Source organism: Carassius carassius, chromosome 48 (genome assembly GCF_963082965.1).
Source record: "Carassius carassius chromosome 48, fCarCar2.1, whole genome shotgun sequence".
NCBI classification, from domain to species: Eukaryota; Metazoa; Chordata; class Actinopteri; order Cypriniformes; family Cyprinidae; genus Carassius; species Carassius carassius.
The window spans coordinates 9927386-9944149 of record NC_081802.1 but is presented as its reverse complement, the minus strand read 5'-3'; the positions used below and the strand labels follow the sequence as shown (position 1 = coordinate 9944149).

General features: G+C 38.0%; 1 protein-coding gene across 1 annotated transcript; it reads right to left on the bottom strand.

Annotated features, from left to right (window-relative positions):
• Positions 1-14586: 14586 nt before the first annotated feature.
• LOC132131064 (complement factor D-like) lies at positions 14587-15863 on the bottom strand. Its single transcript, XM_059542987.1, has 5 exons — positions 15760-15863; positions 15508-15658; positions 15274-15409; positions 14896-15144; positions 14587-14793 (listed from the first exon to the last, which is right to left on the bottom strand). Exons 1-5 carry the CDS (start codon positions 15818-15820, stop codon positions 14641-14643), a joined length of 750 nt encoding a protein of 249 aa, XP_059398970.1. The 5' UTR covers positions 15821-15863; the 3' UTR covers positions 14587-14640.
• Positions 15864-16764: the final 901 nt, after the last annotated feature.

Genomic DNA, 16764 nt, shown 5'->3' with positions numbered 1-16764 from the left:
CGCCCACATATACATAATGCATGAGACCTACCGCGCAGCAGAGCAGCAGTCATTCCCAGCCCGCCGGGTTACACGTGCGATTGAATTTGTCTAGTTATAAAATGAACTTCCACGCTCATGTAAAAAAAGAGAAAACGAAAACCATGCAGTATACGATCCGCACCTTCAAACTGACACCAGCTCACATGCTGAAGCACACGAACCCCAACCACAATGACGCTCAGGTGCACGCTCAGCTGACGCTCTGGGGATACCCTTTATATATTCCAACCACACCTCGCTAAATACTCATGGGGCGGGGTCATTCGAAACAAAAAGGAGCACTTCACCACAATACCATCAGGAAAACCAGAGAATGTAGCTATGAAAAGAGTCAGTGAACCATCAGCGCTGCTTATAACTGAGTCTATAGCTTATACTAAACCTCTGTTTTGTTTTGTTTAGTTAAATGTATGATAATTGCATTTCCTTGGTCTGGAATGAGAGTCTGGATGCACAATCTTGATGGCATGGAGGTTCGGTGGTGTAGGAGTCGCAATCACGTTCTTCCGGTTTTGAAGAGTGATGAATTCCAAAGATGTTCTAACTCTATGGTGATTGTGAGTTTCTTCCCATGCAGTGGAAAGTGTAAAGAGCTAAAAGAGACATCGGCTGAGATCCTAAGATCTTTGGTGAATGGAAAGTCAAGGCACGAGGCCTGGCACAAACTTAGGGGTCCAAGAGAGTTCTAGCTCACATTCTATTAGCAGAAGAAAGGAAAAGAGATCGAAGAGAGGGCGTAACTATGTGTGAGCCTTTTTAAAGTCTAAAACGGTTCACGCTTCTTAGGAAGGGCTTGTCCATTGAGAAAGGCTGAAATTCCAAACAGGAGTTTGGAAATACTGGGGAGTTTTACAACCCCTTTGTGTGAAAGCCTGGTAATTTGCATAAGTAAGGCCATCCTTAAAAATATTCTTGTTTGCCGTAACCCGACCGACCCTGTCAATTTAGCACCGACTCAATTTTTTTTTTTTTTGCTTTTAGTCCGACCGACTTGCTGATTGTAGCTAAATTTGCGTTAAGACCGACCAATTATTTTTTTACACTTCAAACAACTAATACAAACGCAATAAAATACTATTAATTATATTTAAGTAAGTATTGTAAATATATAAATTGCCTTGGCCTACATACAAATGAAGGCTATCTTCTTTAATAAAAAAAAAAAAACCTTGACGTCATCTGTGTTTACACGGATGTCACACTATGGCCTGTGCATTCGCTTCGTCTCATACTCTCACTCACTGTCAGAGTCAACGGTTCGCGCTTGGTAATGATGGCTGCGGCTGCAGTAAACTAAATGTTCGCGGTCACTGTTCAAAGTCATACGGGTTCGGGCACCATAATACATCTAAAAAAATTCATTAAAACAGCTCGACACCGCTTTAACTTGGCACAAAGTTCTGGAAAAACTGTGTCCAGATCTTTTCCCATCCCTTCTCCTCTCTAGTCTAAAACCGTGACCGTGTCGACTGTCACTATGTTCGAAAATCTATTGCACGAATCAAGCACGAATCAACCAACACAAGTTTCGAAAGCGAAAATAAGAAAATGATTTTAACGACCTTCTCTCGGAGAGCGTCCAGGTTTTTTTTTTTTTTTTTTTTTTTGAACAGGCGTCACACAGCAACTGCACCTTCGGACAAACACGCATAACAGCAAATAATACTTCTGCACAATGTTTCTCTTTTTTTTTTTTTTTTTACAGCAGAAATGTGAATTCAGCCGGTATTCAGTCTCATAGTTTCGGGCTTGAATCGCCTAGGGCTGTCAAAATAGCTGAAAAACTAAATTTTTTACTTAAATATGATCAAAATTCGAATTGTGTTCGAATTTTAAATGCATAATTTCAGTTAGGGTGAAAAAAACTATTTGCTTCTCTTCTGAGGCTCAAGATAGCGCATCGAGCAAAATATTACTGCATGTTTATTCAAAGCATTAGAATACTGTGAAAAAATCATTTAAAATAATGTTTATGAACCAATTATTATTAATTAAGTTGCTTAAAGAACTATAAACAAAACAGCATCATGTATGCATGCATTGTTAAATAAAAAGGGCGGAAAACCAGTCACACAGGATACATTTTTTCATTTAAAAACATGAGATGCAGTGGGATGGGGAACAAAAACCCAACAAAGTCTCGAGATATTTTTAGAAAACTAAATTAATACATACATTTTACATGTCTTTCTAAACATGCGGCTCTCTTGTGCGAGACGCGAGTCCAACGGTGTCCCTCAAGAAAATGCGCGAAATATTCGTTCTGTGTGAACGGCTTGGTTTCAGTTTTGATATAAACAAGATCTTCTCCACATTGATGTTCTTTTTTAAGTGGCTTCAACTGGATAGGCTAACATAACCTTATAATGCAATGACACATATATTGTTATCGCATCTCGTGTGCGTACACGAGGTGAAAGATGAGAAAGCAGATACTGCGTGTCGAGCTCGTCCGCCTTTGAAAGTTGTGTAGACACAGCTGTGCGCGCGGCGAGAATGAATGGAACACGTACCGGGGCTCATAAGGCAGCTTCCTTAATGCACACCTAAAATTCGAATGCACATTCGAATGTGGATTTTTATTTTAAATTCGACGAATATTCGGAAATTTTTTTTTTTGATAGCTTAAGAAAATCGCCTATGCAATTTTTTTGTTGTTGTTGAAATTTAATCGTAAACACAGCCATGTTTGAAGCCTGCAGTAAATGTTTTGCATTGTTATGGCAGTCCACTCTGCTTATTGTTTTTCGAAAATGTGGTGCTCCTGTTTGTCATTGTGCACGTAACTTCACGCCAATAAATCATCATAAATAATGGTCTTTACCAATATAATGAATATTTACATTCCTCCTGCCTGTTGTCCGTGGACCTATATTTCGTGTTATTTGCCGTATAAAACTTTAGACATGCAAAATCGATTTTTACAATCGATTCAATGAACACTCGTCACTCAAATCAAACAGTATTTTTTTTTTCACAAAAGTGACAACCCAAGAAAGCAAAGTAAACGTTCTCTCATTTGTAGGTTGCATTGATACGTAGCGGTGGTGAATGCAAGTAAAACAGTACCTCATTTTTTTTCTCACCTGAAATTCATGCAATAAACATGTTTTTGACAAAGATTTAAATTTGTTTGTGGTCTATATAGCCTGCATCAAAATGAGGTTTGCAATGATGCGCCCGATGGCACGGGTTGAAGACCCAGTCAGTGACGTCACGATACGCTCATTTGTTTAAATTCATACCGACGTCATCACATCACAAAAATTTACTTTTTTTTTACATTGAAACTTGAAAAAAAAATATAGACCGACCTACCGACCCTTTAAAAAAAAAAAAAAAAGTTACTGTTACTGCAACCAAAATATTTTTAAGGATGGCCTAAATGGATCAGAAGTTGATATACAAACTAAAAATTATTCTTAGAACACTGATATGTTGCATAGGTAACAAAATATAATATACACTCTCATTAAGTTCATCAGAAGATTAATTCATAGATGAAAAAGTGGTTCATATCATAAGCAGGCATAAAACAGTATACAAGACAAAAAGACAATATAAAAGAACAGCAACAACATACACAATTACTTGATGTGTGTGTTCATTCAAAGTAAGGTTTTTCTATGAATTAATTAGAGAAGAGTCGATTTTTATAGCAGTATGTATCTGATTGGTCCAAAAGCTACAATCTCTTCAGTGTGGGTGGAATTTAATGCAAAATGGACTGGTTGAGCTACCAAATAGAGATCATACTTCCTTTATCACACCCTGATGTGGCTTTCATTTTGCACTGAAGTGGAAAAGATAGGTTTTATACTCGTGGTCTTAATGGGAGTAGACCATTCTTCCCCATGTATGATGTAATACATGCCTATTGTTTCTTGTAAAATTAGATTTGAGAGATCAAGAGGTTAGAGAAACTGAATCACTGTGTCTGTGGTTAGCTCTCTTAAGGCTGATTCACACTTCACTTAGTGACACTAAAAAAAAAAAAAAAAAGTAACAGACACGTTTGTTGTGTTTTGTCTAATAAGTGTGTAACATCTGTTGGAATTGGACGGTGCTCGTCCATGGGCGTCAGTTTGGTTTGAAATGTGGTGGGGACAGAGACGCATTCAGAAGTGCATTTTCAGAAGTGGTGGGTACAATGATGCATTTTTTTTTTCTCTTTCGCGCAGGTCATGTTTTGAAAGACGTCCTGTATCTTATTAATGTAAATAAATAAAAATGTATACAAAAATGTGATGATGTCCGACTCGTTTTATGAAGAAGAAAGCCTTACAAAGCATTAGACATATGATATATGACCCACTAATCTGCTTCATATCATCATATAAGTAGCATGTTGACAATATGACATGGCCATGACGTGGTTTAATGTACCTAAACAATGATTACCAAATTTCTCTTTCATGTTGCTTTGTTATAACCACTGAAAACGGGGAAAAAAATCTAACCCAAAATCGGGCCTCGCTCTACATTATCCCGCTTATTACATGGCTACCCACCAAATAAATCAATAATTTGACACAAAATATTGATTTAAAAAAGAGTTTATTGATTTAAACACGATTGTATTGCTTCCGCTAAAGAAAATAGTTCCGTCTCTACGATTAGAATCCTGCCGCGTCCATACCAACGCTCTGTTTTTCATGGCAACGGTGTTATTATCAAGAAATAACAGACTTCATTCTACAGTGGAATTCAACCAAGCCATGTAATAATTTGATTTAATTCCCAGTACAATTTACCATATCTACACAAAACACAACTTAAGCACTACAAATTTTATCAAGATTGAAAAAGCAAAAATACGTGTAGCACATGAACACTATTGACTATCACACCATGATCTGACTGCTCTCAATTCACAACAACATGCATCCATCCAATCTACATCAGGCATTTTGACTAAAACTTGATCCATTCCTCATCATCATCATCATCATCATCATCACAACTATTTCAGAATTCAGCAATAGATTCAAGCAATAATTAAACAAGATACTGACTACTCAACAATCATCTCCCCCAACACTTGCTGTATGAACGCAAACCGTAACTAGCTAATTAAGTTGGTGGCTAAGGAAGTCTAACGTAACATTAATTGCAAGAGAAGAATTAAAACAGCCGATCCCTTGTGTGCAAATGCACAAGACCTAGCCATAATACCAGCAAATCTTAATAAACATAAGTTATCGCGTCTTACCTTTGTGTCAATGGTCTGCAGACCCTTGCTGTGTGTACAACAACATCCATTTGTTCTACAAGTTATCACTTTGATATGTTATAGTCCATGGCACTAGGATGCAACCTTGTGATATTGTATGAAGGCTAAATGACTTGCTCGTCTATGATACATTCGCCAGAAATTCTGGCCAATCCCAGCAAAGACTAGGTAGCCTCGTTCCCGCTCGTTCACTGTCCATTCCAAACTGTCAACTCATTTGAAAAACATTCTTTAAAAAAAAGAAGCGCAATAGTCATATAGACGGTTTCATCGGGCGCACGCGCCTGGACCTAAGTTAACTTCCGGTCTGTGTTGTGTATATCGGTCTGGCTGCAGTGCCTTCTACAAACGCGGTTAAAGTCAAGGCGATGAGTAGACTGAGGGCTCAGGTGGTTGTGCTGCGGGATGTGTTTCCCATACATTTATTTATTTTTGGAAACTCACCACAATTTTAAAACTGATCGATTTTCAAAAAGGCTTCGCTGAATAAACATGAGTAACGTTATGTACTGCACGTTTAATAATAATAATCCCTTACATTTATATGTTTAAATATCAAAACGAGGCACAGGTGTTTTTTATATCGCTGTATTTCTGAAGGAAGACTTGCATGTTATATGCCTGATAAAGCAGCGTGTGTGAGCGTACTTTGTTTACAGCTGTTACTGGGGAAACCTCCATTTCTCGCGCTTTATGTCTATGCTTTAAAACTCCTATTGGCAAAGAATGGATTTGCATTCTCATTAAGTCCGCCTGATCCATGCAGCAAACATATTTTGTTTGTTATCAAAAAATATCTACTCTAGAGGGACTTGGCTGATGTTATTGATTCTATTTGGAAGTCTACCGGAAGTTAAGTTAGGTCCGCAAAAGCGCGCATGCGCTGTAACGTTTGTTTATGTTGTTGCCGTTGAAACCGGCATATAGAGAAAATAATAACAGTGACACGATGACTCCCCCTCCCCCAACATAGAACGTATCCCAATGTTACAGTTGTTGCAGTTTTAATGAACAGAAAAGCGTGTAGCCAGCGCAGCAGCAGAACTCGAGGTTTAAAAAAAAAAAAAAGGTGGTGGGTACAAAATGACTCATGACGAAATCTGGGGGGGACACGTCCCCCCCGTCCCCCCCGAAATCGACGCCTATGTGCTCGTCTTAATCAACTGAACATGGATGTTGGATTGCACCAAACTGTTTGTCAGGGCTTGAAATGTCTGAGAAGAGACGTCCTGTACTTGGCTGGATCTCGGTATTGTTCTACATCCTTACACTTTTTAGTTTACTTTAATGTACAATTTATTGATTATAATCTAATACTATTTTAATAATATGTACTATGCTTTTGTTACTCAGAAAACTATTTGATTTGTATTCAATTCTAGTTCCCAGAATGCTTTGCTTCAGACTCTAGGAATGAATGTGGAGTTGTTTTATATGTTTTTGCATAAGGTTAATATAGAGAGTGAGCTGTTAATTTTGTGTGTTATGTTTGTGTGGCACCCAAGTGGTGGGCTTCGTTGTTCAAGACTCCATTAATTACAACACCGACTACGCCACCCTGGGAATTTCACCCAGGGAAATAATGGTCCAGTAAGGACACAGGTTCGTTCCCACAAAGATAAAAATAACACGTTATTATAGCTAACTAAAACTCCACACAAACTTCAGTACACAAGGGGTTAATATGGCTTAAATCAAAACTAAAAGAAAATAAAACATACAATCCAAAAAGTAACTTGTCAGATGGAGAGGAGAAATAACAAACCTACCCAACTCCACTACACACTTCAAACGTACACTGATGTACTCACTGCACCACAAGCACACGTGCATTCAGGTGACGGAAAATTAAGAATTAAAATCACTCCGTGAACAAGGATACCCATTAACTTGGACCTAGAGTGGTCAGCACTCCTTCCTAGCCAATCCAACAAAAATATAAAAATCAAATGGTCAAAAAAAAAAAAAACCACACACACACACACCACACACAAAAAGAAAATAGTCAAATATCAAAAATCAATTCACAAAAAAAAAGTTGATCAAAAGTACAAATAAACAAAACCAGCAATTCAAATCACCTACCCATAAACATTACACACACCACTCCATAGGATCATGCAAACTCACAACCATTAATACTCATTTCTCACGCGCGCGCGCGCACACACACACACACACACACACACACACACACACACACACACACACACACACACTTCCAACAATAAACGAACGCACTCACACAACTTGCATCAATTTATGAATTCATTCACACAACAATCCAGTTATACCATACAACCCCACAAACACAATCTCTCAGTTGAAACAGTGTGAAGGTGACCAAACGACCACGCGGACTAAACTCGGGTCTCACAATCTCCAGACGTCAAGTTCACTGGGTGTAAACTGGTCAAGCAGGCGCGAATGAGGCAAGGCGGAACGTCGCGGCCACGCGCAACAGTGCGAAGGTACTCGAAACAAGAACCGCTCAGCTCGCTGTAATCATGCAGACATATTACCAGCTCTTGACCCCTTCAACTGAATATTAGCAAGTCAGCCCTTCCAACGTCATACCACAAACGGATAAGCAAGCACAGCCCAGGATGCCACAGTGTGTGTGTGTGTGTGTGTGTCTCAAAGATCCCAATGCAGGAACAGCTCGGAAAGACGGCGCCCAAGTCTGCAGCAGTCAACACGCTTTCCAGCAACTCCTAAACCCTCCCTTTTCACTCACGCACCTTATAGCGCACCTTGATCTAATTAGGTGATTACCATGCAGTAAGTAATCAAGTTGTTACCAACATTAACTAGGCAGCTATGCCAATTGGTTTTAAAAGGGTCTCTGTTATCGCCACATCTTGAGGGTGTTAGCATTTTGATGGAGAGCAGGGGCCCGTTTTTCGTACGTTGCTAACTCAGTTAGCTGGATTTGAATGTTGACGATTTGGCGTGATCTTGGATCATTTGGTTCTTCGAAGCTCATCCCGGAGCTGCTGTCATAGCAACAGGTCCATAAGCTTAAACCTGCCCGGGAGCAGGCTTATTTCATGTAAACAGGATTAGATCGCTTCTTTTCAACCAGAACTGATACTCAAAATATGTCTGCTACCACCGCTACTTTATTACAAGAGTATCGTACTGATCCAGGGACAATAATTTAAAATAATAATCATTAAAAAAATTATTTAAAAATAATATAAAAATGCTGTGTAGTCCATAATAGCCTACTATAGACAGCCAGTTTTACTCACTGAAATGTTTATTTGTCATAAAAGTATTACTTCATAATTGTATTAGAGTCCTACACACATGCTATACAGATAATAGAGTCGTTCATTATTTTGAGTTTTATTTATAACTGAGTTAGCGACGTACGAAGAACGGGCCCCTGATCATTCTCTGCAGAGAATTAAAGCAATACAAAGATAAAACTCTGTTTGGTTTTTCATTCTCAGTCTCTACAAATTGTTATTGAATTAGAATTTCCACAACATGATTTAGTGTAGTCACATATACCTCCATTAGACGATTGCTCCCTGAGCCATTAATCGACAGTCTCCCCCAGCCCGCAACACTACAGAGAGTATCCACATTGACGTCTGTGCTGTCCTTTGGCAACAGGAAATATGTAGTTTATTGCCCGTTTCTGCAGACCTAACTGCCCCCTAGTGGTCGGGAGCATTTCCGTTGTGTTGTGGCTTAATGTATTTGTGTTGTGAGAATTTCGTTGTGTTGTGAGAATTTCGTTGTGTTGTGAGAATTTAGTTGTGTTGTGGCTTAATTTCGTTGTGTTGTGGGTTAATGTCTTTGTGTTGTGGGTTAATGTCTTTGTGTTGTGGCTTAATGTATTTGTGTTGTGGCTTAATGTATTTGTGTTGTGGCTTAATGTCGTTGTGTTGTGAGCTTATGTTTGCTTTTTTAATGTCGTTGTGTTGTGCATTACTAGGCCACCGTAGGACACCCCTGCCTTGCATCAAAATGAATTGTTTTTGGGAGGCAAATTCATTCATAATCTGTCAGTTTATAGTAATACCACATATTTTGTATTTATTGTATTAATAAACCTAATCTTAATCTATCTGTCTTTTTTGTCAATTTCCAGTGGCCAGTGAGAGAATAATGTTTTAATACAAGGTTGTGTTGAGTGCAGTTGTTCTTACCTATGTAGTGGGCACCAAGAGGGTTTCAGTATTTGTCCAAGGTCTCTTCTTCAGTATGCAAACATCTTCATAAGTTCTGTAGTGCGGATCCAGTTTGGCAAAGACCGTTGATTCTAATGGGCCTATGGTAATTCTGTATGTCTCAAATTCTGCACAACTCCGTAAACACATGAAGTGCAATGTGTTACAAAAAAAAAAATGGTTTAACAGCAAAAACCAATTCAATTATCAAAATATTAAGTGATTTATTTGTGTGAGTGATGAATAGTGTCATGTTTACCATTCCAAAAGGGTGAACCTGATTACATATCTGGAGCATTTGTATATAATGTGAATAGCTCAGAGTAGTGTCCGGTTTAAAGTCATTGTATGACCACACCGCCATGTTCATAAATAAAGCTTCAAATACTTTCACTGTGCTGAGCCAGGGCTCTCCAAACTCGGTCACATTACATGGTTAGACATTTATTTATTATTTAGCTTTTTGCAATTAGTTAAAATATACATATTCTAACAAATAAAAGGAATTACTTCCGCTTTTGAAAGTCATTATGTATTACTAGTATACAATTAATTTATACAAATAAATATATTTTGCACACAAAATGAGAAAAGAGAGAAAATTCCTATACGCCATTTGATTAGCTATAGGAGGAAGTAGCTGAATGACAAATCATTCTGCCTCTTAACATCTCTTATTGTAAGCCATATGTATAATAAAAGTAAAGGTAAGTGATAGGACGTTTTATTTTTGGATAAACATTTTACCAATAAATACAATCTCTCTTAAAATACCTTATTGGTTTATGATATTTAAAACAGTTTGGTTTGATCTAGCGCAGAACTAAAACTTTAATGAAATATTTCCCACAATTATAAAATAAATGTATGATTAGCTAGCTCCACACTGGAGAGCTGCTTTATAACAGGAAATCAAGTTATAATTCTAGCGACACTGACTCTGTATTTTCATGTTTAATATTGAAAAGCTATCTATTGACTGGACATTTCTTTACTGGAGTGCCTGGAGAACCTCAGAGTTCGTGCAAACATCCACATCGCTGTAATCAAATATGTTCTAAAGAGCTGCTTTTACATCGCGGTCAGTTTTTGTTGTGTTTATGCAGTTATTGAGAGCAAGGTGTGCAGTATATATTTACATATTCATCCAAGGTTCGGATCGGCTCGGTTTGCTCAAACTGAAGTGCTATCTTCTTCTTTTGAATTGAATCAGGAGAGTGTATTACAATCTTGCGCTACAGCGCCACACTGGTCAAACTGCATTATTGGTTGGAGGCTTTCACATTAGGCATTCTCGAGGTCGGACATCCGGGACTTTTACTCCCATAATGCACTGCGCGCGCATAGCAACCGCGGCGAAGGGTAAAACAAACAAGCGCTCGCCATTAAGCAACACGAAGCGGAAGACAAACGAGCGCAGAGCTGTCGAGAAAACTGCCGAGAATCATGCCTAAAAACTGTTGTGTTGTTAGTTGCACAAACAACAGCGTAAAGAATAACAAAATAATACCACTGCAGAGATGGCCACTCAATTTTCTGTTGCTATGTTATGACATTGCTATGCATAATGCTCGGCAGCTCTACACTGATAAGCAACAATGAAATGCACTAGTTGTGTGGGGAATAAGATAAGTTTCTGCAGTTAGTCTATTTTTGCTTTTTTGAAAAAACTGTGTCCCTCACTGACACTGTACAAGCTGTGCCACTAACAGACTGAGCTCATTACAGCCATTGTGTAACACAGTGCTTTTGAATAAACATCTTTTTTTTTCTAAATGAACATAGTTAATGTAATCGATGCTTGATGGGTATTTAAACATGACTGCAAGTGTAGGACACATGGTATGTAAACATGGTGTTCATACCAGGGGATTTGATGAGGTAATTGTATATGTCTGGATACTCGAGCCTGGGCCATGCCTTTGGGTTGTTCTCCCAGGACTCAGCTGGATTTCGATAGGGACAAGATTGTAACGTTAAACCTACAAGCGACAGCTTTCTGTGGTACCTGGTCAATGCAGGGGCAAGTAGACTTTCTATATATTGATAAGACATTCTGTAATAGAAGAAAGAAGATCTGTATTTGTATAGCTGCTAGCGCCTTTCACATACATGTAACGTTAGCTAACGTTAGTCACAAAGCGCTTTACATGAGTGTTTTATTACATTCCCTTCACTTCTCACCACCGACATACATTCGCATACACAGATATCATTCATCATTAATACAAAGTAGTCCGTTAGTATCCATAACTGACATAATCCACAACAAAACTTCTGTGAATAGATACCTTTTTGATCTTCCTCGGGCTTTGCCTTGATTGCCTTCGGTTTGTTTTACCCTTCAAACACGGTGGCGGCTTGTTGCTATGCAGGTCACATGATTTGTGACGTAACGCCGACCAAGAGAATACGAGATCAAACAACTAACGTTATTTAAAAACATTTGCCGACAATTTTTTTTTATCGTCGACGTTGTCAATAATGTCGACTAATTGTTTCAGCCCAAGTATATATATATATACATTCTCAAGTCAATACCTTACAGAGAGTCATGCGCTTTCACATCTCCCAACCGCTCAAAATCATCTATTAATGGTGCAGTAAACCGATTACACGATACTAGACTGCAATACAAAAGCACCCCAAAACAGAAACTCTAAGAGAAATTAAAGACTTTGACTTAACACAAGAAAAACTTTAGATTTTCTTACCTGACTGGTACCTCTTGCTCTCCTTCGCAACGTCATCAAATGCGTTGGAAATCGTCACTTCCGGGTTTTTTTTGAATTACAAAATTAAACACTTTACGTTAGTTTAACAATTGATAATTAAGTAAAATTGAAAATGAAACATTTTAAGTTGATTAAGCACAATACAATTGTGTTTTGGCGGAAAACTAAATATACTGGTGTTGTTTTAACAAAACATATCTGTGTAAAACGAACAGTGCCACAAATCCTTTTTTTTTAGTGCAGAATGTTATTCAAAATCTGTTTCCTGACCAGATATTGTCTGAACAAGTAATATGAGCACAGTTGGTTACCATCAAAAGCATGATGTCATTCTTAAGATGTTTGTATTCTGGATGTGGGATGTACTTCTTTACACTGATACGATCCAAACTCTTACTATTGCTTAAGTCATGAGCACCAACAACAACCGTCAGAATCTCATATCTGTTGAAAGAGTGTATTTGAAAAATGTATTTATGAAGTCATGATTCTCATTCATTACATATGAGACCTTGTATGCTGCACTGCAGGTGTTTTGTCTGTGAGAACTGATTTTAACTTAATGTTTCAGTTAAAAGTAATCAAAATTTTTACCCGTCCCAGCAATGTGCAGCAGTCAAGACCCACTCATCAAAAATGAGGGATCCACCACGGATGTGTCACCCATTCAATTGAATAGAAACCATGTAAGGTCAGGAGTGGGGTTTTGCTTCCCTGCCATTCACTATACCCACATTCACATGAGCTGAGAACAAGAGAATGCTGTTTAGTTTTAATTTTGAGCAGATTAATCAATTCAGTACTTCAGTCAGTCTCGTCAGGTGTGGCAGCTGAGAGGCCAGCAGGAGCAGAGAGATGATGGTCATCATGAACACAATCAGTGAGCTCTCACAACAAAACACTGTATAAATATAGTTTGAGGGGGCGGACTCGGGGCTGCAAGACCTAAAAAAAAAAAATCTTGTGGCATTAGCAAGCCTTTTTTTTCTTGTTAATCTTTGCGGTCGCAAATTTAAGCCACATAGGTTTTGGACGATAAGAATTAAGCATGTACTATGAGCATGAAAATGAATAATTAAAATGTTTTTTGCACCTTAAAACTCACAGATAAAACAGAAGGCAATGAGAAAACGTGAAGTTCAACAAAATTGGCGTTTTATGAACACCAAATCTGTAACATTATATTCATGTATAATTTATACTCATACTTTGACTTGTATGTATTATGTATAATATATATATATATATATATATATATGTGTGTGTGTGTGTGTGTGTGTGTGTGTGTATGTGGATCAACACTTAACCCCAAAAACTCGAAAAGAAAACCCACTGTACAACTTAAATCAAGAACAATTTAACTCTTATTTACAAATGCAGGAGGGTTCAAGGGAGGGAGCCAAAACAACAAAGGTAACCTATCTACTTAATAAAAAGGGAAACTAACTATCTACTAACTAGCTACCAAAATAAAATAAAAATACAACAAAATATACTAACTCCCTTGCTAACATAAACAGGAGAAAACAAGTCCAGAAAGTCCAGTCCCACCAATAACTCCATCCCAAATTAGCAATACAAATTATGTAAAGAACTTAACATAAGTAAAGAACATTAATTTATGAACTTAAAAACTGAAAACAGGATTTCTTCTTGTAGAGGTGGCAGGAGGACTAACACAATCTCACTAAAGAGGACCCAGTCAACAAAGTATAGTTCATGAACAACAAATGAGCCTTTCTAGGGGAGGAAGTGACACAATCACACTGTTCAGTGGGGAAAATGCTGCTTTAATTTCTGTTGTTCCCTCTCATCCTCTGATCAGAGTTAACAACCAGTCATTGGTGGCAGTTGGAGGCCATTGCCTAGTACTTACCAGTACAGAAAACGAGAAGGAGAGAGAAAGAGAATGAAAAAAAAAAAACATTCTGGGATGTTACAAACCGCAACTTGTAAAACAGACAAAAAAAAAAAAATGGAACTAACGTTACCAGCGGTAACTTCTTACCAGCGGTAATTTCTTATTTTTGTGAAATTGGCTTACTGACCACCGATCATGTCTCATATCCATGTGCTTTGTACAGCCACAGAAACACTGCATTGTATCAACAGTCGTTTCAGCATTTGAGGGGAAATGGTGAGGGAATGTCAAATGGTGATGGAAAAAGCGTCAATTAGAAGAGTGCAATTAATTTTTGTCTTTATACTCCATCGAAAAGTCAGTTTAGGAAAAACCTGATGGCAATGATATGCAATATGAGGAAGCTCAATGCTTTTATATAAACTGATGGCATGCTGCATTCATTCAATCAATGACACTGACACTGAACCCCGCCATGGAATAATGTGTGGGTGTGACAATAAAGACACTTCAAGATTTAGGATTGCCAAGTGATACTTTTATTGAAAGAGGTCACGAAAAAAAAATTCAAGAACTTAACTCACTTCACATTTTAATTTTGCCGTTTATCCATGGAATATATGGTAAAATCTTAATATACACATTCGGTTTCTCAGGTGAATTGCAGAGTAAGTTATCTCCAAAAGCTGTGACACCAATTGCAGTGTCTCCACAAACCAAAGGACCCCCAGAATCAAACTGTTAAGATAAAAGAGAAATAGTCAATGACATACATTGTATCAGTTGAAACTCAGTTCACAAATTAATGTAAGAAGTGTGTGGATCATCTTTAGTACATACACGGCAGGATCCACCATGGCCATATGTGCACATCATCTGTTTTTCTGAGAACTTCCTTCCCCACCTCTCGTGACATTCACTTTCATTCATTATAGACACGTTTGCCTCCATTAGACGATCACTCATTGGGCCTTCAGTCTTCAGTTGTCCCCAGCCCGCAACACTACAGAGAGTGTTTGCCTCAACATCTTTATTCTTTGGTAATGAAATCGATTTAACAATGTTGTTAATGTTGACTTTTTCCTTTAACTGTAATTCAAAAACAACCATTATTAACAAACATATTTTATTTAATTATATTTTATAAGACTGTACTGCAGTTGATTTATACTACAATTTGTGAAGTTGAGAACAACTAAATGTATCACAGGTTGTTACCTTCAAAAGCATGATGTCATTGAAATGAAAATGAGCATAGCTTGGATGTTGGATGTAGCACTTCACTCCAATATGATCTGAATTCTTACTTTCCTTTAAGTCATGAGCACCAACCACAACCGTCAGAGTCTGATTTCTGTTGAAAGAGAAATTCATGATACTCAGTTTTATCATACAATGCACTGCAGTTACCATGCCAGTCAAAATGTTTGTAACTAGACAAAAACCCCTCACCTGTTCCAGCAATGTGCAGCAGTCAAGACCCACTGATCAGAAATGAGGGATCCACCGCAGACATGTATCTTCTTCAATTGAATAGATACCATGTAAGGTCTGGAGTGGGGTTTTGCTTCCCAGCCGTTCACTATACCCACATTCACATGAGCTGAGAGAGAGAGAGAGAGAGAGCAAGAGAGAGAGATACTGCTGTCAGTCAGCTGAATCAGCACACACCATTCATAATAAATGCTGTTTTATCAGTCTCACCAGTGAGGGTCAGGTGTGGGAGCAGAGAGGCCAGCAGGAGCAGAGAGATGATGGTCATCATGAAGACAAACCGTTAGCTCTCACTGACAAAACAGTGTATAAATATAGTTTGAAGGTGGGCGGAGACACTGGGTTTCGCCAACAGGTATGTTTTTTTTTCTTGCAAAATGAGCAACACAGTGATGAAAAGATACTGCTTCTGTTAATACTTCCGGCCCTACCTTTCCGTTAATCTACAAATGCACCATCTTTCCTAAAAGGCCAAGATCTATTTTGATGCAGGATGTTCATTCTGATGAGGACAGAGTTTTCTCTCCTACTTCTTATGTCATGATGACTAATAGACATGGAGCAATAAGTAAACTTAATCGACGCATATTATAAAAAGTTATACTGTACAGCTTTCTAAAAATCTTTTTTTTTCTACAATTTTATTTTTTATTTCAAAGACCTTTGCAGCCTTCCACAGCAAAGTAATCAAAAAGATACTGATCAAGCAAATAATTATGACAAATAGGATATAAATGACAATTTACTTCAAATTTTTAATAAGATTACCTTTTATTATTTATGAAAAGCAAAATCTTTGTCATACTCTCTCCTCAATGCACGCACATGTACCCATAGACTTGTTCACAGAAACTTATCAGCACTTGCCATGCTATTTCTTCAACTGAATAGTTTCGCTACTGAAACATGGCATACCATTTCTCAGAATAGGACCAGATGCCATAGATACCTAGATGAGGAGCTGAGCTATCAGTCTGTGGTATCTGGCCCTGAGCCCCGGCTCTGACGTAATAATATTTGCATTACAAGCATTCTGTGGTGGGCTGTATGTTGATCATTTTGAAGGGCTGAATATCACCCCGACCAATCATTAAAATTCCCCCAGAGAACTGCTGCATTTCTCTAGTCTTATTTGCTTAGGAGCATGCATGCATTAATTTGAATTCTAACATTTGCACAATCTGTCTGTCTGTCTTCCTATTTGTGGAGCTATAG

Coding starts and splice junctions, on each gene's coding strand:
- LOC132131064 (XM_059542987.1), bottom strand. CDS start 15,820: ATGATGACCATCATCTCTCTGCTCCTGCTGGCCTCTCTGCTCCCACAC. Junction 15,659..15,759: donor CCCACACCTGACCCTCACTG/GTGAGACTGATA, acceptor TCTCTCTCTCAG/CTCATGTGAATGTGGGTATA. Junction 14,794..14,895: donor GCCATGGTGGATCCTGCCGT/GTATGTACTAAA, acceptor TTATCTTAACAG/TTTGATTCTGGGGGTCCTTT.